This window comes from Sinocyclocheilus grahami, unplaced genomic scaffold (assembly GCF_001515645.1).
Source record: "Sinocyclocheilus grahami isolate Dianchi unplaced genomic scaffold, SAMN03320097.WGS_v1.1 scaffold126.1, whole genome shotgun sequence".
Taxonomy (NCBI): Eukaryota; Metazoa; Chordata; class Actinopteri; order Cypriniformes; family Cyprinidae; genus Sinocyclocheilus; species Sinocyclocheilus grahami.
The window spans coordinates 2,507,662-2,520,292 of record NW_015505305.1 but is presented as its reverse complement, the minus strand read 5'-3'; the positions used below and the strand labels follow the sequence as shown (position 1 = coordinate 2,520,292).

Below are 12,631 nucleotides of genomic sequence, written 5' to 3'. Positions count from 1 at the left end.
AATGTAATCTTTGCATTAAAAATGACATAACTGAGCGAATGACACTTAATGACAGTTGTCATAAACATGCATAAAACCGCCTTCATATTCATGACATGTGTCATGTCATGATTATGAAGGTGCCATGTCAGTCTTATGCACACCCCTTCAAGTAAAGTGTTACCAAAATATGTTGATGTAACTTTATTGATTCATTATGTAAAACCTACGTACATTAATGAATCATGTAAATCGACACATTTTTCATTAAACTCAAGGAGTTACATATAGCAAACATGCATTTCATTGAATTTCATTGCAGGTGTGACTAATGCTGGTGACATTTTAACAATTCTTGTGCTTAGAATCAAAGATTGACATGACTTAGCATGGGAAAGATGTGAAAGTTTGGTGGTCTTGCAGTTAAAATGCAGTTGACCTATGCAGTTGACCTATATTATTGTTGTTGAAACCAGTTGTTTTTGCAGAATAAGCGTGTTCACTGATGCAGTGAGAGCTGCGACCATTGCAAACACTTGCTGCAGTGCATTCTGGCTTTCAGTCACCATGGCGATACTTTTGTTTCCCGGGAAACCTGAGTCTTCACTTGAGTCTCAACCATTGAAGTTGAGTGGCAGGGTAATTAAAAATGAATTAAATGCCATAGACAACAATTACTACAATAATAATGAAACCGATGGCTTTGTGTCTCTACAACACGTCTTTTTTTTTTTTTTTTTTGGGAGGCCATTCAGTCTGCTACCAGCTGAGTTTGTCAGTGATCTTGTTTACTTCTCAGACTACAATGAATGTGCTGCAAGTTTATTTGATTAACTGTATAGTATACAGGCTGTCTGTTTTCTGATTATGACAGTAATTGATGTTGTGGGTCAGTATGGTATCCAGTAATGTTTCTAAGCCTCACAGAAAAAAGATACCCTGTTTTACTTCTTTGTGAATTATCTTGTACATTTGCACACCATTATGGGCCAACACCGGAATGTATCTTATATATTTGTCCTGGTAGATTAATCCAAGCCTCATTTAATCCAATATCATCAATCTCACCAGGGGAATGTAAAGTATGTAGCCTACATTGACCTAACAGAGTATGACCATCTAAAACAGTCCAGGAAGCTCCATCCTAGGCAGCTGTTGAATGGCGAACACATCTTTTAATAATGAACTCTGATCACACGGAGAAAAGCCTAAATAATTCACAATGTCTGTGCATCACGTCCCCTGCTGTCTCTACAAGCTTTGCCTGGATTCCTCTGTACCGCTGGACATAATGGAGTATAAAGTGTAAAATCCCCACTGGTGAGTTTTTGCTCATTTTCTACCAAGGAATAATGTTATTGATTTGAAACTGGACACTTCTATTTCTGTTTCGCAGAGCTATTTGTTTTACCAGAGTGGACAGAGCAGTTGCGGGCTTTACTTTGGCTTAGGTTGGAGAAAATTGTATTTGCTATGTCTGTTTTAAAAGCAATCAATTCATGGCTCAGCTCAGTATAGCGTTCCTTAGTTTGACTTTCAGCCCTCCCTTGACAAACCACAGATGATCCTCATTAATATTATATATGGAAAGGTTACAAGTTGAAATGACAATTTAAATGACTTATTTGATTATGCACATACTACAGATATTTGGATTAAATGCAGGTGACAAATGAGGAAAATGCTAATGTTAATTCAGAACTTTCAGTACACTATCCCAGAGTTTATTCTAGTAAACTATTTAGGATTGAAGTAGCGTTCTTTATCTTTATTAGGAGCATTATTGCATGTTGTCACATTATCTGTATGACAATGGAACTGACCAAGGTCCTGAAAAAATGATCTGGATAAGCACATTTAATTACAGTGTTTACAAGGCAGCACTTTCTACAATACATTCAGCTCAAATGCTTAATGTGCATGTAAATGTTTTGTGCATAATTTGAGTCTTTTACAAGCTTCAAAATCTCTTGGGATTGACATTTCACATTGTTTACAACTTAGAATCTAACTGACAGCCATTACCATCATCAATATTTGCATACTGAATTACATTTGGTCTCCTTTCTTGCATTATATTTACACACTGCATTATCATTGTTAATTTCTTTCTAACATATATTTAATAATCTAGCTGCTCATATATTTAATAATTTACTTTATTGGTACTCATTTTATATGGTCTGTTTCTCAAAAACTGCATTGTTTACACTATAATGTTTTTTTATACATAATGGTTATAAGAGTCATTAGCCACTCACATAAACCTGTAAAATGCCATAAAATTACCCAATTGCTTTTTTCCAATACATCTGCTGTTCATTATAAATGACCTTTAAAGTCTGTACTGTTTTCATTTGGCCCGTTCACACTAAAGGCCTGTTCACACCAAGGATGATAACTATAGCAATAAATTAGCATCCACATCAATGGGAAAATATTGTTCTGTTTATTATAAGCCAGCTGCTTGTATGTTGTCCGCTGTTTTAAATGATCGAGTTCTTTGAAGCAGGGTGTATTCTGATGTTTTTTTCGTTCATCAGCTGGAAAAATCTTTCTGAAAATGATTCTATCAATATTGTTCCTCTGTGTCGTTATCGTTATAGTTATTTCGCTATTCCCTTAAAATATAAAACCTTTTTAAAAATTTTATCTTTTCCCATATCGTTAGTGTATCTGATGTAAACAGGTCTGTTCAGTTTGACGACAATTTTTCACTTCTGAGTGACAGGTAGTTCACACAGCATTTTGCTGGAGCTGTATGTAATTGTAACTGTATTGATGTCTGGCTTCTCTCTTAATATATACATGCCATTCATCTCTCTTCCTATATAAGTTTCCTATCCCTTGATCTGGAGTCTGATGACAGCATTTCTATAGTCAGGAGCAGATGTAGTCAGAGATCCTTTTCAAGACTTCATGAATCATTCCTACACACAGAAGATGAAAGCTTTTATCTTATGCATTTGTCTATAAAATATTAAGAGTATTTACTGTGGACGTATTGGTTATTTATTAACTTGTATGTTTAACATATTGTAGCTTATTTGTGTTAGGAATTATTTAACGGATAAGTCACATCTGTTTTTTGTGACTTTGGCTTGCTTGATTTTCTTTAAGTTATTCACTTAATTCCGCCAGGTGAAATGAGAAGCAGGAAAGGGAATGGGTTACTCAGACCACAATATAATTATGATAATACAGCCAGGGCCGTCCTTAGCTGATGCGGGGCCCAGTGCGAGGTAGGGAGCGGGGCCACCCTCGGTCCGTTCGCGATCGCGTTCCAGGGGGGTCCTCCTTGGTCCGGTCGCCGCAGGGCCCCCTCAAGCGCGGGGCCCGGTGTGACCGCACCAGTTGCACCCCGCTAAGGACGGCCCTGAATACAGCACTGTTATAGAAACACCTGAGAGTGTTTGGCATCTGGTTTCTCGCTCTCATTCTCTCCTTCTTTCAAACTCCATAGATAATGCAGATATAACTTCCCTCTGTATCTGACATCATCTGGTAAATCGCAGTCAGCCGTGCTTCATTTCACCCTGTTTTGATAACAGATGAGATATTGTCAGGTTGTATGAAACAGAACCTGCAGGCACCGACGGAGCAGTGGGACTGGTAATTACCAACAGGCAGATCCAGCTGATCTTAGGTCTGTGACGGCAACTGCAGCTTGTCTCGGTGAACGGCAGGCCTGCATTAGATTGAAGGAAACAAGATAGCACTGTGTGGTGATGCTATCTGTGAAGGGAAAAACAAAAGAAGGCCGTGAGGTACATGGTGGATTGAAGCAGATGGAGACTGACATAGAAGATGACAGTTCATAAATAGGCCTCATGCAGATAGGCAGAAGAAAGTATAGTTAAATGATGACAGCAAATGTAAAAGGTTCCCACACAATTATGGGAAACCTGGAAATGTAAGGAAAAACTGTAGTTTTCATGCCTGGAAAACTTATGGAAATTAATGGTCTTAAACAGTGTAAATAAAAAACTAGAACCATAAAAAAAATACTTGAAATAAAATAAATGTTAACTGAAATAAAATAAAACAAAAAAAATGTAACATTTTATTTCAGACAGTTTCCAAGGCAACATTTCTCATGTTCTTCTAGATCAACTTAAAGTACTACAATGACTAAAAATAAAAACTATATTGCCATATTTTAAAATTACAAAAAACTAATAAAAATGACAAAAACACATAACAACATTTTTACAACTTTGACTAAAATTAACATGAAGGCAGAAAATATAAAAATTTAATTTAATTCAAAATATTAGCAAAAACTATAATAGTATCTCAGTGATACTGAAATACAACTGGTCTTAAAAAGCATTCAAATGTCATACATTTTATAGTGAATATACATTTTATGCTTAAGTAATTGTCATAAATGTTTAAAGCAGGAGAAGGTTTGAGGCTCATTTTAAATATTAAAAATGTTTAACATTTTTTTTCACATATGTAATACATACAATAATAATATTGTTTTGTTTTAGTAAGACTTTTGGCAATGTATTACATGTAATGAATGTATAAAATATGCTAAAATATGTTATTGGCAGGAATTTTCCAAACAGGATGGTGTTTGAGGCTCATCTTAAATGTTATAATTTTTTAAACATACATAATAAATAATACAATAATTATGTTGTTTTGTTTTAGCAAGACTATTTATATGAATCTATATCTATTTTTATCTATTAATCAAGTTAGTAATATGATACATATTCTGTTTTTTTAGTAAGAAAAAAAAATATATATATATATATATATATATATACTGTATATACATTTTTAATTATTGTTCACACTATTTCTATATACTCGTCTGTTCCAGTAACAGTAAACAGTCAACGTTGTATCAACATTTATATCATAAAGCACCAATTTTGTTCTGTTTACAGACCTCAGCACTGTTTCTCCAGGCTGAAATATGACATTCTATTCACATTGTTTTCTCTATTAGTATATCAGTGTCCACTGGATATCTGATGCTCTCCATATGCTAATCTGCAAGTTTAATGAGACGTGCCACCATAGCAACATTTCAAGTGAATGAAGGGACACTTTCTGTTGTTTGACTATTGTAATGTTGCTCTGCAGTTAATCCCAGCCTGATGTTTTGTCTGAGTTGATTGTTTTTCAATATCTGTGGATGATGCGCGATTTACATGCTTTTCTCTTTTTGTAGGACATCATTGCGGATTCAGTATAGAGCACTATGATGATTGATCAGCTCATGGATCCTCTCTGAGACAGTGTGTGTGTGTGTGTGTGTGTGCGAGAGAGAGCGAGAAAGAGAAAGAGAGAAAGGAGGGAGCAAAGAATAAAGCAGGAGGCACTCATACAAGACAAGTTTAGAGGAAACACCTGGAGCGAGACACTGACACGTAAAAGAGGACAAGCCTCACCCTTCTTTTATCCGAGTCTTCCTGTGCTGGAGGATGAGCGCTGTCTTTGCTAAACTGGACCCCAGGAGAATTGAGTGGGAGTCGTCCTGGTATGGACTCCACTCTCGAATCATGCGCACTAAACCTGTGGACTCCATGCAGGAGGCCTCAGATGACTTGCATGGCACCAGACTCGCCCGTGTGCTCACTACGGTGGATCTAGTGTCACTTGGGGTGGGCAGCTGCGTGGGCACTGGCATGTATGTGGTCGCCGGGCTTGTTGCTAAGGAAATGGCAGGACCTGGAGTGATCTTGTCCTTCGTCATTGCAGCTGTGGCATCCATTCTGTCAGGTGAGACTTTGTCTTTTATAGTTTATGAACAGTTTGCAATTATGTTTACATAGTGTCAGAAATCACTGCTGGTGCTCTGGTGTAAATAGGCCTCTCATCTTTCCAGTCAACTTCACAATTGCATGTTTTATATTTTTTCATGTGACCTTGAGGCTGTGAGATGACCCCACCTCTCTGTAATCATGGCCAGCTGTGCTGAGGTTTTCTTTGCTTTATTTAGATCAAATTCTTCAAATTTAAGTCTAAAGTTCATAAAACCATGGCAATAATCTATGCCTTATGGGGTCTCTTAGCTCACTCATCAGAGTAAGTCAACCAGACCAAGACTTGACCCACCAAGACCCATTTCTAGAACAAGAACCACAAGACTGAGACCTGTCAGTGCAAGAACCAGACTTTTCATCTGAATTAATTGAAATAGAGTAATAAATAATAATAATACAAAATAAAAAAATAATAAAATGCTGAATTTATTATTGAATTCTAAACCCAACAATCAAGTTTTCACCTTGTCTCCAATAAATAAAAAATAAATTTTAATATCATTATAATATGTTTACCACATTTTCCTAATAAAATTACTTTTCCCTAATAATCAGAAAATGAAAATGCTTAGAGACCCAAATCCAGACCAAGGCCATGTCCATATAAAATTCCAGATATTGACTTTAAGCGTGTTTCTGCATTACGAACTTGTCACACAGCTAACTTCAGTGATTTTCACACAGGCGTCTGCTATGCTGAGTTTGGAGTGAGAGTGCCTAAGACAACAGGATCAGCCTACACATACAGTTATGTCACAGTGGGAGAATTTGTGGCCTTTTTCATTGGCTGGAATCTCATTTTGGAGTATCTGATTGGTACAGCGGCGGGGGCCAGTGCATTGAGCAGCATGTTTGACTCTTTAGCCAATCACACTATCAGCCACTACATGATCAACCATCTTGGAACATTGAATGGCCTGGGTTAGTGTCTTTCCTAGTAATCAGATACTAAATAAATTGCTTGAGTGGTTGATGTGGCCTTTATTCATCCTTCATGTTCCTCACACAGTTCATTTGTTTGTCTCATTTCAGGTAAGGGAGAGGAATCTTATCCCGACCTGCTGGCTCTGCTGATCGCTATGGTGGTGACGGTGATTGTGAGTTTAGGGGTGAAAAACTCTGTGAGCTTCAATAATGCGCTGAATGTTGTTAACTTGGTCGTGTGGGTCTTTATGGTGCTTGCCGGACTGTTTTTCCTTTCTGGAGCCAACTGGGAGAATGGAAGGTTTCTGCCCTATGGCTGGTCAGGGGTAAGAATGTTAACTGTATGGGAATGTAAATGCATTACTCTATTGAATGTGATGTTTAGCAAAATGAGCATTCTACTATGACAGAGATCAATAATTATTATGTGCTCTGTAGGTCATGCAAGGAGCTGCAACCTGTTTCTACGCCTTCATTGGCTTTGATATTATCGCCACCACAGGAGAAGAGGCCAAGAGCCCCGACACTTCCATTCCATATGCCATAACAGCGTCTCTCATCACCTGTCTCACAGCATACGTCTCTGTGAGTACACTAACTCCTCTCATATCCAAACACTGAACTGTGAACTTGGGAGGATATTAGTTAATTATGTTATGTTTAATTACATAATCATTTTTAACAAGTTTGCAAAATATTATATTATTTCTGTCATGATTCTGCTTTCTAAAGACTTAAGATTTGAGATTAATCATGATTATTTTATACTACTGACACCCCTAGTTTTCAATAATAAATAAATAGAAAAAATCTGCATATAATTTGCACATTTATCTTGTTCACTGGGTGGATGTCAGGCAGTATTCTCTGTAGCAATTATTCATATATTTAATATATAATTTATATATAATTTCATCAATTTATAATTGAAGTGCAAATAAATAACTAAATAAATCTTCAGTTAACTCTAATAGTCAGTATAAATTAAGATAATGCACAGTACAAATTTAATGCAAAATAAATATTTTCAAGGTATTTTAATCATTTGCTGTAGCTTTAGTACAATGACGATAAAAAGCCAATTATTTAAGCCAAATATTTAACTTTAAGATGTGTTTTTTTTTTTGCAAAATTATATAATATATTTTTGTTGCATTTATAATATCACAATTACTGCTTTTCTCACCCAGTATAAATGGATCTGTATGTGAAAATATGAAAACATATAGTGGCCTTTATATTTTAAGAAGCATGTTCCTTTCAAGGGGATCATCATATTTATGGTTCAGAAAGTAAAAAAAAAAAAAAAATAGCCTTATAGATAGCCTAAAATATCTAATAAACATGGACTCTGTGCTTTGTAACCTAACTCTGACATTAAACTGTTTACCAAATATATTAATAATTAAAGGACCGGCACTGCAATAAAAACAGATGTGTACAAGATATGAAAGTATTCCAGCCTACATTGCACATTCAGACAATTCAATGAATCATTCAAGCACTTCAGAGTTGGATTGTAATTTATTTAAGCTCTATCCTGATCCATAGAGCTGAAGACCTCTGCTCATTCTTTTTCAAATATTAAATGCATCATGAGTTTCCTTATATTGCAATGGAATTGGATGAATCATCCTACAGCATCCATCCACTGCCACGCCTAGAAATGAGATCAGGAATGAGATTGTCACATTCTCATTCCACAATCTGCCATATATTTAAAATGGTTATGACAAACTGCCACATAATAAGCATTTGGCCTGTTTATATGTCTTAGGTGAGTGTGATTCTGACATTGTTGGTGCCATTTAACCTGATTGATGGCGATGCCCCACTTATGGAGATGTTTGCCGTTCATGGCTTCCTGGCAGGGAAGTATATTGTAGCCATGGGTGCTGTCGCAGGACTCACTGTCAGCCTGCTGGGATCTCTGTTCCCTATGCCCAGAGTCATCTATGCCATGGCGGGAGATGGTCTGCTTTTCAGGTACATGTGTATACATCCTTTTCTTTTTTTCATGCTATGCATGAAGCATTTCATTCCAAGTCTTTGCAGTGTTATTTTAGTGAAATACTATTATAGTTTTTGGTAATTTTTTTTATTAGATTTTATTTTACTAGATTGTATTTAGTTTTCACTTTAATTTTAGTTAAAACTTAGTTTTTTAGTTTAGTTTTAGTAATTTCGTTGTATGTTTTTGTAATATTTATTAGCTGTTGTTGTGTTTTTCCTTTTCTTTAAAAAATAAAAATAAAAATAGATATTCACAACAAATAGATATGCTTTAATCACAAATGTTTGGCCAAATTGTGCAGCCCTACAAAGAAGCACAGCAAACCTGGAATTTTTTAATTGTAAAAGCATGTATTCCCCTGAAAAATAAAAATGTGTGTTTTAGTAAAAAAAATTGTCTTTTTGTTGTTGTAGGTTTTTTTTTTTTTTTTTTTAATGTGTATATAGTTTTTTTAACAATACATTTTGGCCAAATTATGGAGTCCTACAAACAAATACATCAATCCTAGATTTTTTTAAATCAGATTTTATCAGACAAATCACAATGATGGTTTTTGGTTAAAATCTAGGTAATTTTGTTGTGTTTTTGTCAGTTTTATCTTTTATTTTTTATTTATATTTATGTATATAGTTTCTAATCACAAAATTTTGGCCAAATTGTGCAGCCCTACAAATAAGCACAGAATACATGGATTTTTATAAAAAATCATTAAATCACATTTTAAATTGCAATCACATTTTTGTTATTTTAACAATTATGTTTTTTTAGTTACAATTTTAGTAGTTAAATGTTCAAGTTAAATGAAACTGAAGACAAGAAATGTTGTTTTGGCAACTAGCTAAAATAAAATGTTTAAGATTTTTTAAATATTTTATTTCAGTTAATGATTATTTTATTTCAAGTACAAAAACAGTTTTTTTTTTTAATGGTTTTAGTTACCTATAATAACTCTGGATTGTTATTACAACCTGTTACACCAGGTTCCTGTCCTTTGTGAGTCCACACACAGAGACCCCTGTGGTGGCCTGTGCTGTATCAGGCTCTCTGGCTGCTCTGTTGGCTCTCCTGGTGAGTCTGAGGGACCTGATCGAGATGATGTCCATCGGCACACTGTTGGCCTATACTCTGGTGTCAGTGTGTGTGCTGCTTCTGCGATATCAGCCAGATAGAGATGGCTTCACCAGTTTCCTCACCAAGGAGGAAGAGGAGGAGCGGAAGAGGAAGGAGGAAATGATGGCAGCTAGTGAGAAGGACATGAACTCACCTGGTGGAGAAGAGTATGCCGACAACCCCTGCGGAGCCAAGAACCTCCCCTCCAAAGGAGAAGACGAAACGCTGATTGAAAAGTCAGATTCTGGGGGCTACCAGTCGGATAGTTCTGGCTGCGGCATTGGAGAGAATGGGATTGAGGTGGATGACTCTGCTAGTTTCTTGAAACGCATATTGGGGTCCCATTATTACACTATACGGATGCGTTTGGGCCTGCCGAACTTGGGCGATAGGCCCACTCCTGCCACAGGACGCACTGTTACTTCCTGTGTCCTCCTTTTCTTCATCTTGACCTTCTTTCTCTGGACGCTTGTCATCTATGGCTTCGACCGGGTCTCAGGAGGAGCTCGCTGGGCAATGTTACCTTTTATAATGACTGTAATTGTCCTCATGGTTACTTTGTTTATAATTATTCTCCGGCAGCCTGAGAACCCTAAAAAGCTGCCTTACATGGCACCCTGTGTGCCCTTTGTGCCCACCGCTGCCATGCTGGTGAACATTTACCTCATGCTCAAACTATCCAGCATCACCTGGGTGCGCTTTGTGGTGTGGTGCTCACTAGGTAGGCCAGATCTTCTCCTACATATGCTCCATTTTAGGGTTGCGCGATTAATGAAATTTTAACATTGCAAAGGCCGTGATTTCATTATCAAAAAAGAAAGTGTTGCTTTGGTTCTATAATTTCCCATTTGAATAAGAAGAAATTAAATCACAGTTGTGTTTACAATTTTACAGTTGTAATGTGAAATTAAATTATTTTTTCTTAAATACTCTATTTTATTTTACAATGAAATATTACAATAGTAAGATTTCTTTTTTATTATATATTATTTAAATAAAATATTTAATAATATGAAATATTTTGGCATTTAGTAATAATAATTATTATTATTATCATCATTATTATTACTAAATCATAAAATATTATTTATTTTTACAGCAAAATATTAGTTTTATTTTAAAGATATTTATTTTATTTATATATTGTATTATTTGCAATATTATTTACATATATTATTTAATATGTTAATTATATTATTTAATATTAACTCAATATTAAATCTAAATAAAAAAGAAGAAAGTTTACTATTATAATATGTCACTATAAAATAAAATAGAGTATTATTTTTTATTATTATTTTTTTTTTTAAGTCATATTGATATATAACAAAATCCCATTTACACCAAGAACGATAACTATAGCAATAACTATATTAGTGTCTACACCAATGGACATTCTGTTAATCGCACGTTGCAGTTTTGTCATCTGCCGCATTAAATGCTCAAGCTCTTTCTGATTTGCTATCAGTATTTTTACTGTTCATCAGCTGGAAAAAATTGTTCAGAAAGTGATTCCAATGATATCTTTCATCGTTAGTGTTATAGTTGTGGTGTGGACTTCCATATTCTCATGTTTAAATAGAATGATTATAAAACTTCATCGTCTATGGTGTGAACAGGCCGTAACTGACCCCATCTCTTCGCCCTTCAGGTGTGCTGATCTATTTTAGCTATGGGATGTGGAACAGCTCGCTGGAACTCAGTGCTAGAGAGGAAGCGGCTCACGCCAGCTCCTACCAGAGGTATGACACAGAGGTGGATGACAGCTTCAATATCGATGAAGACCTCCCTCCTCAGGAGGACGAACAAGAGGGACAGTACCAGGGCTGGGCGGCTGAGGAGCGCAGTTATCAGTACCAGAAACACTACCAGTCCCAGCAGCACTATGATGAACAGAGACCGTCCAACAGTCACAATTCCAGAAGCAAAGGCAGGACTAATGAAGGCTTTGAGGAGCTGGTCAATGAAGAGTATTCACCTGAGTGAGAAATATATACTAAACTACTGTCGCAGTAGAGGTTGGATTTGGGTGACCTTGAGTTTGGCAAACAGAATATGTTCCTAGATCAATGCTGCAATACTGTAATAAGTAATGAAGACAAAAGGAAAATGCGTATCATGACAATTTTAATTAAAACATACTGTTGGTAATATATGGTAAAAAAAAACAATTTATAGACACATTTATAGTAGTAAGGATCTATATAATTAATGTAAATAAAAAACTTTGTTAGCAGGTTAATCAACTTACCAGCACATCCTATACACATGAGGTAAGTCCAAATAAAAATAAAAAGTATATATATAAATATAACGTTATAAAATATATCAAATGTTTTCATTTTTTTCTCATCGACTGAAATGTTATTTTATTTTACTAAAATTAGTAGCCATTTTAAAGTAGGGCTATTATTAAAGTCACAATGGAATGGAATCAACATATATTTTCTTCCATATTATGATGCACATCCAAGTAAAAAAAAAAGAATGTAAAAATGAAACACGGATAAATAGTTCACAATAAGATCATTAAGATGCATTTATAAAAGATGCATTTATAAAACATGAATTTTATTTCATGCTGACTTTAAAATAATTTATTTTTAATTTATATTATATAATTTAATATATTTAAATTATACAAATTAAATATATATTATTTAAGTTCTATGATAAATTAGTGTGACATGATGACAAAATAAAATTAAACTATATTTTTGTTTTCATTATTAAAATGAACACTTTTATTTGAATTAAGACCTTGTGGGTAGTTAATGGTTAAGCACTGCAAAAAATGGCTTATCTTACTTAGTATGTT

General features: G+C 35.1%; 1 protein-coding gene across 1 annotated transcript; it reads left to right on the top strand.

The window, feature by feature from the left end:
* The first annotated feature begins 5,367 nt into the window (after positions 1-5,367).
* LOC107590299 (probable cationic amino acid transporter) lies at positions 5,368-11,799 on the top strand. The gene is made up of 7 exons (XM_016279008.1): positions 5,368-5,721; positions 6,450-6,686; positions 6,798-7,015; positions 7,128-7,274; positions 8,467-8,675; positions 9,684-10,534; positions 11,465-11,799. Exons 1-7 carry the CDS (start codon positions 5,424-5,426, stop codon positions 11,797-11,799), a joined length of 2,295 nt encoding a protein of 764 aa, XP_016134494.1. The 5' UTR covers positions 5,368-5,423.
* The last annotated feature ends 832 nt before the right edge of the window (positions 11,800-12,631 follow it).

Bases quoted from the DNA above. Each gene is read 5' to 3' on its own strand.
- LOC107590299 (XM_016279008.1), top strand. From the start codon at position 5,424: ATGAGCGCTGTCTTTGCTAAACTGGACCCCAGGAGAATTGAGTGGGAG. The intron at 7,016-7,127 runs GTAAGAATGTTA...TGTGCTCTGTAG, and splicing joins TGCCCTATGGCTGGTCAGGG to GTCATGCAAGGAGCTGCAAC. The intron at 7,275-8,466 runs GTGAGTACACTA...TATATGTCTTAG, and splicing joins GTCTCACAGCATACGTCTCT to GTGAGTGTGATTCTGACATT.